General features: G+C 44.5%; 1 protein-coding gene across 2 annotated transcripts in view; it reads right to left on the bottom strand.

Annotated features, from left to right (window-relative positions):
* GALNT18 (polypeptide N-acetylgalactosaminyltransferase 18) overlaps positions 1-13,836 on the bottom strand; it is a 1,871,693-nt gene that overhangs the window by 384,749 nt on the left and 1,473,108 nt on the right. For both annotated transcript variants that reach the window (XM_078680939.1, XM_078680940.1), the window contains exon 9: positions 1,284-1,379. In XM_078680939.1, coding sequence (XP_078537065.1) covers positions 1,284-1,379 — 96 coding nt within the window. The remainder of the gene's footprint in view (positions 1-1,283; positions 1,380-13,836) is intronic.

Here is a 13,836-nt window from a genome sequence, read left to right as displayed (position 1 = left end):
ATCACTGACTGTGTAGCACTGGAGGGGGCTGTGCACATCCCTGGGTTAAAATAAGTTTTGGATCTGACAAAATGGTTCAGCTGCCCTGACCTGTACTTGAGCCCTAAATCCTTGGGTAAACAAACAATTAGAACCATTAAACAACAGTTCCTGGACAAGCGCCTGAGGCTTAGGGAGGAAAAGGAGCTAGCAAAGCCCACATGAGAAGATATGTTACATTGCCCCTGTACAAACAAGTTCAACCGAATCTACTTGTCCTTTCATTGCTTTGTGTTGACCAAATTCCGATTGCATTTGGTTTCCTGGCTTCTGGCTGTTCCCCAAGATTTTACAAAACCTGGTACCCTATACCTTGTTCTTGTGACAACTTCTCAATGCAAGATACCTTACATTTCACTTTCTTCTGAGACCATTATTTCTCAATGCGTAAAAGGTTTATATTCCCATTACTCAGATTGCCATTTAATCCAAGTGAAGCCCGCTTTATTGTACCTCCGAATGCTATCTTCCCCTATGGTCTGTTTCAGGGTTGCAAGATTTTTAACAGGAGGCATTAGACGTAGGAAAAAGTTGTTTCTAGAGCAGCCACCTGTCTTTGCCTGTTTTGACCCTAGGGCCCATCTCATGTTAATATTAGTATTTTATGATATACTGTCTACTGCACTTGGCCTTAGCACTTAGCACTTTATATGATGCTTTCCATCTCATTTCATAACCTGAATTTTGCACTTTTATTAATATCAAGAATGTTCCTATTTTAATCATTTTAAAGGTTTTAAGGTTTGTTGATGAAATGTATCTTTTTAACATGTTTACTTTTATGGCTTTGAGTTGCTGAATAAAGTACATTTTGACATGACTAAAATCCACAGATTTTTTATGATTCCCATCTCAATAAATGTTCATATTTCAAGAAATAACGTGAATTAGCCAGTAAGAGCATGTGGGCGCCTTTTGCCTGCAGTGCACACTGAGTATCCACAAGCAAGAGCATCATTTGTTACTTGTGGTAAACATGATGTAGCTGCCATGAGCCTGAAACACCACACACTTGCTTTGATTTGCTTCCAAGCAGAATAAAGCGGCCACACTGCCCCAGATTGACATGCTAATTAATACGCTGGTGATTTTGAAAGTGAGGGACATGTGGATGTTCATGGAAACGCGAACAAATATCAGTGGGGGAAGCTGTGCCAGGGAGGACGCTGCCAGGTATGCCAAGGCTCCTGTGACGTGCCACAGATAGACCAGCAGCAGCGTGCAAGGTGATTATTCTCACTGACCTGTGGTGTCATCCCATGGCAGATGTACATGATGGGAATATTGTCCGTGTCTGGTCCTTGGTCAAGGCACACGTCACTTTTCAAGGAATTCTGCAGCTTGGATGTAAAGAGGACAAACATACATTAATTAATGACAGTGACATGCCAGTTATTCCAGGTGTTTACATTTGTATCATAAATAACTGAATGCTGTGAAGTCTTAGTCTTAAGAATAAAACAAATACGCATCAAAGATAGTACAGTTTAAAAAGTGGTTGCTCAGTCTAAATGTCTGCTAATATGATACATTAAGATGTCAAATCAATGGCTCTAATTCATAAAGGTCGTAAAAAAAGAACTCCAATTACCTTCCTTAGGTATAAACAAATGGATAGCTGGCTATCAAGAATTGTTTCAAAACTGCATAACTGCCTGTCACAGCTGCATTTAATTACACAGTAATAAACTCGATGCAGAGTGTATAGAGGAGGCAGACCAAGATGAGGTTTGCCTTGAAAGATGGCAATGTCCACAAGCTTATAAATGTGTGGGCATTGACAAATCACTGTCAGACCTTTTTTCGATGCCAGAAAATGGTCCACATTAACTCCATGAAAGGGTTAGAAATTGTAGCAACTTCCCTTCTAGGTTGAGAAGAGCAAAGGATTCCCTCCCAGCTTCGTGGGGGATCAGAACTTGCTTACCCCGTAAAATAATAGAAATACAAAAAAAACGTGCATTTGCACAATAGACTTCTGTCACTCAAGGAAGATGTGGATTGTGAAAACAATTCTACATTGGAGAAATAGCAGATGTCACATGACAGTCCATGTACTATGCCTTATAATCTATGAATAATGCAGTTTTATCGTCATATGACTGGGAATGTTTGTGAATTATAGAACTCACACAATGTATACGGTAGCACTAAGTGTAAAGATGATGATAGGGATAGGGCACAACCAAGTTGTGGACGAAAACCCTCACTCACCCGAGGGTGACATGCTTCATCATTGGGTTTCTCCAACACACGGGGACCGCAAGATACCCCGTGTGGACTACGACTTACCCAAGAGGGAAGGAGCAGGAGTGCAAAGCACGTGTTGGATCTACCAACTCAGAGTGTTCAGGAGGGGCAGAGTGCAAAGTGAGACAATGGATTAAAACTAACTACATAGGGGCAACAACGTTATTCTTCCTTCCTATGTGGTAGTAGTTAAAAAGCAAGTGAGAAAATAGGGTTGAAAATATACCCTATCTAATGGTCAACATGTTTCTGCCCTAACGACAATCCAGTTCCGGGCATTCATCAGGACCTATAGCTGTTAGTCACTCTGCTAAATAAAGTGTATCAAAAATAATAATGCCCAGTGGGGCCAAATATGTATACCAGCCCAACCCAGCACAGCAACACAGCTTCAAAAGACCGTAGTTAGACTGGAGTGGGTTTTCATTGATTGAGAACATGAATGAAGCAGAGTACTAGGGGTAAATTTATGGGGGCCATGGTCACATCCTGTTTGAGGTCTACCCTTGTCTTGGTTTAGGTGGTAGAGGCACACTGGGCACCCATAAATGGGCACGACACAGACCTTCCCCCTAGTGACATGTTAACAATGGGCCAGGGTTGGGGAGGGCTAGACCTCCAGCCCAAGCCCAAGTGATGCATTGGTAATTATCTGTCCTGAGGGGTCCTATTTCTTGCCAGTGCTCTATACCTTACAGTTGAAGGTAAGCAGGTAAATATCATGGAATTGTGTTGGTCACAAGCAATTACTGTAAAGAGCGGAGGAGGCAAATAAAAGTTAAATACTTATTTATTTTAAAGGTAATAAATGACCCACTGGTGCTCAAGCAAAAGCGTCTAGCCAGATTAGCTCCAACCGCTTCTCTGGTCTAGAACCTACATTCCCCAGCAAATGCATTCCATGTTACATATAAAACATTCTATATGATGTAACAAAACTACAATAGCTATGACTAAGATATTAAAAGACTACAATAAAAATAGAAGACATATATTACCACATATATCTTTATACCACAAAATAAAATAAACAAAATAAAACAAAATTAGTCTAAAACATAATCATCCAATTTTTTAGGCAACTTCACATTTCTCTTATGCAAAACAGGAATATCTTGTACAGAAGAATTCATAGAACTATTATCCGCATGAAAATTGGAATCAAAATCAGATGAGCTCAAACATGCATTGTCAGAATGAAAACATTCCCCAGAATTATCATTAGAAGGAAAAGATTTCCCAGATGATAATAACTCACCAGAGAAATCATTAAATGAAGCACCAACACCGTTTTCCATTTTTCCCAAAAATTGCTCCTGACCTGGTTTAAGGACAATTACTGAACTTTTGCTCCACCACCCTTTGCCTTTAAGTAGAACAGTGGACTTAGTAACCCCTTCAACCTGAAAAGGTTCAGTAAATCTTGACATACCTTTAGGCGTAAAAGAGGGTTTAATAACTCTCACCCAATCACCAATTACAATGTTTTTGTTTTTACAATGGTGACACTCATCATGGTAAGACTTTCCAGAGCTACGAGCTGTGGAAATGTTGTTCCTGACTTTAACAACAGAAGCTTCAAAGCTATCTTCCAATTTCTTTTCTTTACTCATTAGTGGCATTAACAATGATCTTGCTTTTCTGCCGCTCATTAAAAAATAAGGAGAAACCCCTGTACAAGAGTTAGGAGTCAAATGATAACTCCATATTTTCTCCTTAAGAAATTCAAATACATCAAGTTTGCTTTCCAAAGCAGCTTGAATACCCTCTTTGAAAAATCTGTTTGCTCTCTCAATTTGACCATTAGAACGAGGACTATAAAGAGGAGCTCTTATTGCAGACACACCATTTGTAAAAAAAAATGTCTGCATCTTACTGGAAATGAATTGAACACCATTATCTGAAATAATAGAAACAGGTGCACCTTCAACCCTAAAAATTTTATCTAAAAAAAAACAAGACCTCATCAGTAGTAGGATGTTCCACAAAAGAATAATATAACCATTTAGAAAAATCATCAATCAAAACAATTAAAAATCTTTTCTCTCTACCAAGACACTCTTAAGGTCCTGAAAAATCAATAGAAAGTCTTTCCCAAGGACCTGTTGGACCATCACCAATAGACAGTGGTTCATTAGCAACCTTCCAGTGTTCATCAGAATTAATACATACTGAACAATTATCAATAAACTTTTCAACAGAAGCATCCAAACCAGGCCACCAATAATGGCACTTCAATAATTTCTTTGTTCCAGACACACCAGGATGTCCAGAATGTGCCAAGTGAATAATCCTATCTCTAAGACTAGCTGGTGGAATAAACAAATCCTGTCTTAATAAAATTTCATTCTCAATAGACAGTTCCTCAGCGACCTGTGCAAAACTTCTCAAAGGTTTTAACAGAAGGCCATCCATTGATAACAAAAAATGTAACCTCCGCCAACACACTGTCCTTGGTTGCATGATCGTTCCACTTCTTCTCATCAATACCAAAGCTGCAAGACTCTACAGCATCAATTGAAGCTACTACACATTCATGTTGATCTACAACTTCATCACAAGAATCACTGATTGGAGGTAATCTAGACAAACAGTCTGCAGTAACATTCTTACCCCCAGGAATATGCTGAATTTCAAAATTGAACTCCTGTAGTCAGGCAATTAGCCTAACCAATCTAGATGAAGCCTTACCACTTATTACACCATCCGTCATATAAACAAGTGGTTTGTGATCAGTCACCAGGACAAAAGGTCTTCCCCACAGAAAATTCTTAAATTTTTCTACAGCCCACACACAGGCTAGAGCCTCTTTCTCAATAGTACTATAGTGAACTTCAGCTCCTCTAATACCTCTTGAGATAAAAGAAATAACCCTTTCTTTACCATCAACAATCTGCGTGAAAACTGCACCCAATCCAACTGTACTTGCATCAACAGTGACAAATGATTTCCCTTCTGGATCAAAAGTGTTAAGTCCAGGTGCCTTAGCTATGAGCTTAATAACATTTCCAAAAGCTAAATCATGAACATCCGTCCACACAAACTTTGACCCTTTCTTAAGTAATTGTCTGAGTGGTTCAACAACCAAAGCATAGCCCTTGACAAACTTAACATAATACTCACTTAAACCAACAAATGAGCGTAAAGTATCCTTATCATGTGGTTTACTAGCATTCTCCACATTGCTAATGATGTCTTCTTTTGAAAAAATACCTCAAGGGGTGATTTTGTGACCTAAATAGTTAATTTCATTGACCAAAAATATACACTTGTCTTTGCTAACCGTCATACCTTTGTTGTTTAAGGTGCTTAAAACTTTTTCCAAAATAGAATTATGTTCATTAATGGTCTTAGCAAATATCAAAATATCGTCTTGAAAAGACTGTACACCTTTTAGACCATGAAATAAATTTTCAATCAACTTCTGAAAGACACTGTCAGCTGATGCCAGGCCAAAAGGCATCCTTAAAAATCTATATAGACAAAACGGGGTAATGAAAGCCGTTAGATCCTTTGAATCTTCCTCAAGAGTTACCTGATGATAGGCAGATTTTAGATCGATAATTGAAAACAAACTTGCACCATTGACAGCCGCCAACATTTACTGAATTCTAGGTAAAGGATAAGTTTCAATTACAATATTTTAGTTAAGGAGCACAAATCATCCAGATGTAACTTAAGTTTATCTCTCACTCCCAAAGGTACCATCCGAACCTTATGTTGTACAGGCAAAGCTCCTTTTTTAAGCTTAATTCTATGTGAAAATCCCTTGACGTCTCCCACAACATCTTCAAAAACGTTCTCATACTTGTGAAGAATAGAAGGCACAGAATTCCCCAATGCAATCTTATTAATGGGAATATCTCTTAATTGAATTTGATGATCAGAACCTGGACACAAATTCACACCTAATTTACCTAAATCAAACCATCCCACAATATTTTTCCCATCAATCGCCACATATATTTTAGTAAATATTGGCGAGTTTCAAATTTCAGATGATCTTCAAAGAAACCTAACATTTTAATGTCAAAATTGCCATAAGCTTTAGGATTAATATCAGAAACTTTTAGTTTAACACCATCCCAATTTTCATTGAAGAACACATCAGATAAAATGGTCACTGGCGATCCCGAATCAGCCATAGCTTCAAAAGCAACATTTCCAACATGGACAGTCCCTAAAGGTGCTTTAAAAGGAAGAGTAGGCTTGGTAGTTTGGTCTGCCCTGTTCCCATGATGCACTGGGCCAGGGTCAGACTAATTTGCATGTAGCCAGGTTCTGAACTGGGATGGTGCAGTGAGCTAATAAACGGTGATGGATCAAGCCCTGATCTTTTGACTGGGTAGGAGTGTTCTGCTTAATTCAGATACTCTGTCCATCACCACCCCCTTTTGAATCATTTTGGCCACCACAAGTGTGGAAGGGTATGCTCAGATGTGAGTCCCTTGCTCACTGCACCATCAGGATTCAAGCAAGCCGGGCCGAAGACGGCTGTAATGCCAGAAACCGGTCCCCGGAAGCTTGTTTCCTTTCCAGTAAAGAATTGGCTTGGTAGTTTGGTCTGCCCTGTTCCTATGATGCACTGGGCCAGGGTCAGACTAATTTGCATGTAGCCAGGTTCTGAACTGGGATGGTGCAGTGAGCTAAAAAACGGTGATAGATCAAGCCCTGATCTTTTGACTGGGTAGGAGTGTTCTGTTTAATTCAGATACTCTGTCCATCACCACCCCCTTTTGAATCATTTTGGCCACCACAAGTGTGGAAGGGTATGCTCAGATGTGAGTCCCTTGCTCACTGCACCATCAGGATTCAAGCAAGCCGGGCCGAAGATGGCTGTAATGCCAGAAACTGGTCCCCGGAAGCTTGTTTCCTTTCCAGTAAAGAATTGGCTTGGTAGTTTGGTCTGCCCTGTTCCCATGATGCACTGGGCCAGGGTCAGACTAATTTGCATGTAGCCAGGTTCTGAACTGGGATGGTGCAGTGAGCTAAAAACCGGTGATGGATCAAGCCCTGATCTTTTGACTGGGTAGGAGTGTTCTGCTTAATTCAGATACTCTGTCCATCACCACCCCCTTTTGAATCATTTTGGCCACCACAAGTGTGGAAGGGTATGCTCAGATGTGAGTCCCTTGCTCACTGCACCATCAGGATTCAAGCAAGCCGGGCCGAAGACGGCTGTAATGCCAGAAACCTGTCCCCGGAAGCTTGTTTCCTTTCCAGTAAAGAATTGGCTTGGTAGTTTGGTCTGCCCTGTTCCCATGATGCACTGGGCCAGGGTCAGACTAATTTGCATGTAGCCAGGTTCTGAACTGGGATGGTGCAGTGAGCTAAAAAACGGTGATGGATCAAGCCCTGATCTTTTGACTGGGTAGGAGTGTTCTGCTTAATTCAGATACTCTGTCCATCACCACCCCCTTTTGAATCATTTTGGCCACCACAAGTGTGGAAGGGTATGCTCAGATGTGAGTCCCTTGCTCACTGCACCATCAGGATTCAAGCAAGCCGGGCCGAAGACGGCTGTAATGCCAGAAACTGGTCCCCGGAAGCTTGTTTCCTTTCCAGTAAAGAATTGGCTTGGTAGTTTGGTCTGCTCTGTTCCCATGATGCACTGGGCCAGGGTCAGACTAATTTGCATGTAGCCAGGTTCTGAACTAGGATGGTGCAGTGAGCTAAAAAACGGTGATGGATCAAGCCCTGATCTTTTGACTGGGTAGGAGTGTTCTGCTTAATTCAGATACTCTGTCCATCACCACCCCCTTTTGAATCATTTTGGCCACCACAAGTGTGGAAGGGTATACTCAGATGTGAGTCCCTTGCTCACTGCACCATCAAGATTCAAGCAAGCCGGGCCGAAGACAGCTGTAATGCCAGAAACCGGTCCCCGGAAGCTTGTTTCCTTTCCAGTAAAGAATTGGCTTGGTAGTTTGGTCTGCCCTGTTCCCATGATGCACTGGGCCAGGGTCAGACTAATTTGCATGTAGCCAGGTTCTGAACTGGGATGGTGCAGTGAGCTAAAAAACGGTGATGGATCAAGCCCTGATCTTTTGACTGGGTAGGAGTGTTCTGCTTAATTCAGATACTCTGTCCATCACCACCCCCTTTTGAATCATTTTGGCCACCATAAGTGTGGAAGGGTATGCTCAGATGTGAGTCCCTTGCTCACTGCAACATCAGGATTCAAGCAAGCCGGGCCGAAGACGGCTGTAATGCCAGAAACCGGTCCCCGGAAGCTTGTTTCCTTTCCAGTAAAGAATTGGCTTGGTAGTTTGGTCTGCCCTGTTCCCATGATGCACTGGGCCAGGGTCAGACTAATTTGCATGTAGCCAGGTTCTGAACTGGGATGGTGCAGTGAGCTAAAAAATGGTGATGGATCAAGCCCTGATCTTTTGACTGGGTAGGAGTGTTCTGCTTAATTCAGAAACTCTGTCCATCACAACCCCCTTTTGAATCATTTTGGCCACCACAAGTGTGGAAGGGTATGCTCAGATGTGAGTCCCTTGCTCACTGCACCATCAGGATTCAAACAAGCCGGGCCGAAGACGGCTGTAATGCCAGAAACCGGTCCCCGGAAGCTTGTTTCCTTTCCAGTAAAGAATTGGCTTGGTAGTTTGGTCTGCCCTGTTCCCATGATGCACTGGGCCAGGGTCAGACTAATTTGCATGTAGCCAGGTTCTGAACTGGGATGGTGCAGTGAGCTAAAAAACGGTGATGGATCAAGCCCTGATCTTTTGACTGGGTAGGAGTGTTCTGCTTAATTCAGATACTCTGTCCATCACCACCCCCTTTTGAATCATTTTGGCCACCACAAGTGTGGAAGGGTATGCTCAGATGTGAGTCCCTTGCTTACTGCACCATCAGGATTCAAGCAGCCGGGACGAAGACGGCTGTAATGCAAGAAACCGGTCCCCGGAAGCTTGTTTCCTTTCCAGTAAAGAATTGGCTTGGTAGTTTGGTCTGCCCTGTTCCTATGATGCACTGGGCCAGGGTCAGACTAATTTGCATGTAGCCAGTTTCTGAACTGGGATGGTGCAGTGAGCTAAAAAACGGTGATGGATCAAGCCCTGATCTTTTGACTGGGTAGGAGTGTTCTGCTTAATTCAGATACTCTCTCCATCACCACCCCCTTTTGAATCATTTTGGCCACCACAAGTGTGGAAGGGTATGCTCAGATGTGAGTCCCTTGCTCACTGCACCATCAGGATTCAAGCAAGCCGGGCCGAAGATGGCTGTAATGCCAGAAACCGGTCCCCGGAAGCTTGTTTCCTTTCCAGTAAAGAATTGGCTTGGTAGTTTGGTCTGCCCTGTTCCCATGATGCACTGGGCCAGGGTCAGACTAATTTGCATGTAGCCAGGTTCTGAACTGGGATGGTGCAGTGAGCTAAAAAACGGTGATGGATCAAGCCCTGATCTTTTGACTGGGTAGGAGTGTTCTGCTTAATTCAGATACTCTGTCCATCACCACCCCCTTTTGAATCATTTTGGCCACCACAAGTGTGGAAGGGTATGCTCAGATGTGAGTCCCTTGCTTACTGCACCATCAGGATTCAAGCAAGCCGGGCCGAAGACGGCTGTAATGCCAGAAACCGGTCCCCGGAAGCTTGTTTCCTTTCCAGTAAAGAATTGGCTTGGTAGTTTGGTCTGCCCTGTTCCCATGATGCACTGGGCCAGGGTCGACTAATTTGCATGTAGCCAGGTTCTGAACTGGGATGGTGCATTGAGCTAAAAAACGGTGATGGATCAAGCCCTGATCTTTTGACTGGGTAGGAGTGTTCTGCTTAATTCAGATACTCTCTCCATCACCACCCCCTTTTGAATCATTTTGGCCACCACAAGTGTGGAAGGGTATGCTCAGATGTGAGTCCCTTGCTTACTGCACCATCAGGATTCAAGCAGCCGGGACGAAGACGGCTGTAATGCAAGAAACCGGTCCCCGGAAGCTTGTTTCCTTTCCAGTAAAGAATTGGCTTGGTAGTTTGGTCTGCCCTGTTCCTATGATGCACTGGGCCAGGGTCAGACTAATTTGCATGTAGCCAGTTTCTGAACTGGGATGGTGCAGTGAGCTAAAAAACGGTGATGGATCAAGCCCTGATCTTTTGACTGGGTAGGAGTGTTCTGCTTAATTCAGATACTCTCTCCATCACCACCCCCTTTTGAATCATTTTGGCCACCACAAGTGTGGAAGGGTATGCTCAGATGTGAGTCCCTTGCTCACTGCACCATCAGGATTCAAGCAAGCCGGGCCGAAGATGGCTGTAATGCCAGAAACCGGTCCCCGGAAGCTTGTTTCCTTTCCAGTAAAGAATTGGCTTGGTAGTTTGGTCTGCCCTGTTCCCATGATGCACTGGGCCAGGGTCAGACTAATTTGCATGTAGCCAGGTTCTGAACTGGGATGGTGCAGTGAGCTAAAAAACGGTGATGGATCAAGCCCTGATCTTTTGACTGGGTAGGAGTGTTCTGCTTAATTCAGATACTCTGTCCATCACCACCCCCTTTTGAATCATTTTGGCCACCACAAGTGTGGAAGGGTATGCTCAGATGTGAGTCCCTTGCTTACTGCACCATCAGGATTCAAGCAAGCCGGGCCGAAGACGGCTGTAATGCCAGAAACCGGTCCCCGGAAGCTTGTTTCCTTTCCAGTAAAGAATTGGCTTGGTAGTTTGGTCTGCCCTGTTCCCATGATGCACTGGGCCAGGGTCGACTAATTTGCATGTAGCCAGGTTCTGAACTGGGATGGTGCATTGAGCTAAAAAACGGTGATGGATCAAGCCCTGATCTTTTGACTGGGTAGGAGTGTTCTGCTTAATTCAGATACTCTCTCCATCACCACCCCCTTTTGAATCATTTTGGCCACCACAAGTGTGGTAGGGTATGCTCAGATGTGAGTCCCTTGCTCACTGCACCATCAGGATTCAAACAAGCCGGGCCGAAGACGGCTGTAATGCCAGAAACCGGTCCCCGGAAGCTTGTTTCCTTTCCAGTAAAGAATTGGCTTGGTAGTTTGGTCTGCCCTGTTCCCATGATGCACTGGGCCAGGGTCAGACTAATTTGCATGTTGCCAGGTTCTGAACTGGGATGGTGCAGTGAGCTAAAAAACGGTGATGGATCAAGCCCTGATCTTTTGACTGGGTAGGAGTGTTCTGCTTAATTCAGATACTCTGTCCATCACCACCCCCTTTTGAATCATTTTGGCCACCACAAGTGTGGAAGGGTATGCTCAGATGTGAGTCCCTTGCTCACTGCACCATCAGGATTCAAGCACGCCGGGCCAAGATGGCTGTAATGCCAGAAACTGGTCCCCGGAAGCTTGTTTCCTTTCCAGTAAAGAATTGGCTTGGTAGTTTGGTCTGCCCTGTTCCCATGATGCACTGGGCCAGGGTCAGACTGATTTGCATGTAGCCAGGTTCTGAACTGGGATGGTGCAGTGAGCTAAAAAACGGTGATGGATCAAGCCCTGATCTTTTGACTGGGTAGGAGTGTTCTGCTTAATTCAGATACTCTGTCCATCACCACCCCCTTTTGAATCATTTTGGCCACCACAAGTGTGGAAGGGTATGCTCAGATGTGAGCCCCTTGCTCACTGCACCATCAGGATTCAAGCAAGCTGGGCCGAAGACGGCTGTAATGCCAGAAACCGGTCCCCGGAAGCTTGTTTCCTTTTCAGTAAAGAATTGGCTTGGTAGTTTGGTCTGCCCTGTTCCCATGATGCACTGGGCCAGGGTCAGACTAATTTGCATGTAGCCAGGTTCTGAACTGGGATGGGGCAGTGAGCTAAAAAACGGTGATGGATCAAGCCCTGATCTTTTGACTGGGTAGGAGTGTTCTGCTTAATTCAGATACTCTGTCCATCACCACCCCCTTTTGAATCATTTTGGCCACCACAAGTGTGGAAGGGTATGCTCAGATGTGAGTCCCTTGCTCACTGCACCATCAGGATTCAAGCAAGCCGGGCCGAAGACGGCTGTAATGCCAGAAACCGGTCCCCGGAAGCTTGTTTCCTTTCCAGTAAAGAATTGGCTTGGTAGTTTGGTCTGCCCTGTTCCCATGATGCACTGGGCCAGGGTCAGACTAATTTGCATGTAGCCAGGTTCTGAACTGGGATGGTGAAGTGAGCTAAAAAACGGTGATGGATCAAGCCCTGATCTTTTGACTGGGTAGGAGTGTTCTGCTTAATTCAGATACTCTGTCCATCACCACCCCCTTTTGAATCATTTTAGCCACCGCAAGTGTGGAAGGGTATGCTCAGATGTGAGTCCCTTGCTCACTGCACCATCAGGATTCAAGCAAGCCGGGCCAAAGACGGCTGTAATGCCAGAAACCGGTCCCCGGAAGCTTGTTTCCTTTCCAGTAAAGAATTGGCTTGGTAGTTTGGTCTGCCCTGTTCCCATGATGCACTAGGCCAGGGTCAGACTAATTTGCATGTAGCCAGGTTCTGAACTGGGATGGTGCAGTGAGCTAAAAAATGGTGATGGATCAGGCCCTGATCTTTTGACTGGGTAGGAGTGTTCTGCTTAATTCAGATACTCTGTCCATCACCACCCCTTTTGAATCATTTTGGCCACCACAAGTGTGGAAGGGTATGCTCAGATGTGAGTCCCTTGCTCACTGCACCATCAGGATTCAAGCAAGCCGGGCCGAAGACGGCTGTAATGCCAGAAACCGGTCCCCGGAAGATTGTTTCCTTTCCAGTAAAGAATTGGCTTGGTAGTTTGGTCTGCCCTGTTCCCATGATGCACTGGGCCAGGGTCAGACTAATTTGCAAGTAGCCAGGTTCTGAACTGGGATGGTGCAGTGGGCTAAAAAACGGTGATGGATCAAGCCCTGATCTTTTGACTGGGTAGGAGTGTTCTGCTTAATTCAGATACTCTGTCCATCACCACCCCCTTTTGAATGATTTTGGCCACCACAAGTGTGGAAGGGTATGCTCAGATGTGAGTCCCTTGCTCACTGCACCATCAGGATTCAAGCAAGCCGGGCCGAAGACGGCTGTAATGCCAGAAACTGGTCCCCGGAAGCTTGTTTCCTTTCCAGTAAAGAATTGGCTTGGTAGTTTGGTCTGCCCTGTTCCCATGATGCACTGGGCCAGGGTCAGACTAATTTGCATGTAGCCAGGTTCTGAACTGGGATGGTGCAGTGAGCTAAAAAACGGTGATGGATCAAGCCCTGATCTTTTGACTGGGTAGGAGTGTTCTGCTTAATTCAGATACTCTGTCCATCACCACCCCCTTTTGAATCATTTTGGCCGGCCACCACAAGTGTGGAAGGGTATGCTCAGATGTGAGTCCCTTGCTCACTGCACCATCAGGATTCAAGCAAGCCGGGCCGGAGACGGCTGTAATGCCAGAAACCGGTCCCCGGAAGCTTGTTTCCTTTCCAGTAAAGAATTGGCTTGGTAGTTTGGTCTGCCCTGTTCCCATGATGCACTGGGCCAGGGTCAGACTAATTTGCATGTAGCCAGGTTCTGAACTGGGACGGTGCAGTGAGCTAAAAAACGGTAATGGATCAAGCCCTGATCTTTTGACTGGGTAGGAGTGTTCTGCTTAATTC

The sequence above is a fragment of the Lissotriton helveticus genome, chromosome 3_1 (assembly GCF_964261635.1).
Source record: "Lissotriton helveticus chromosome 3_1, aLisHel1.1, whole genome shotgun sequence".
In the NCBI taxonomy this organism is placed as follows: Eukaryota; Metazoa; Chordata; class Amphibia; order Caudata; family Salamandridae; genus Lissotriton; species Lissotriton helveticus.
Note: the sequence above shows the minus strand (reverse complement) of the source record. Positions and strands in the feature narration are given on the sequence as shown.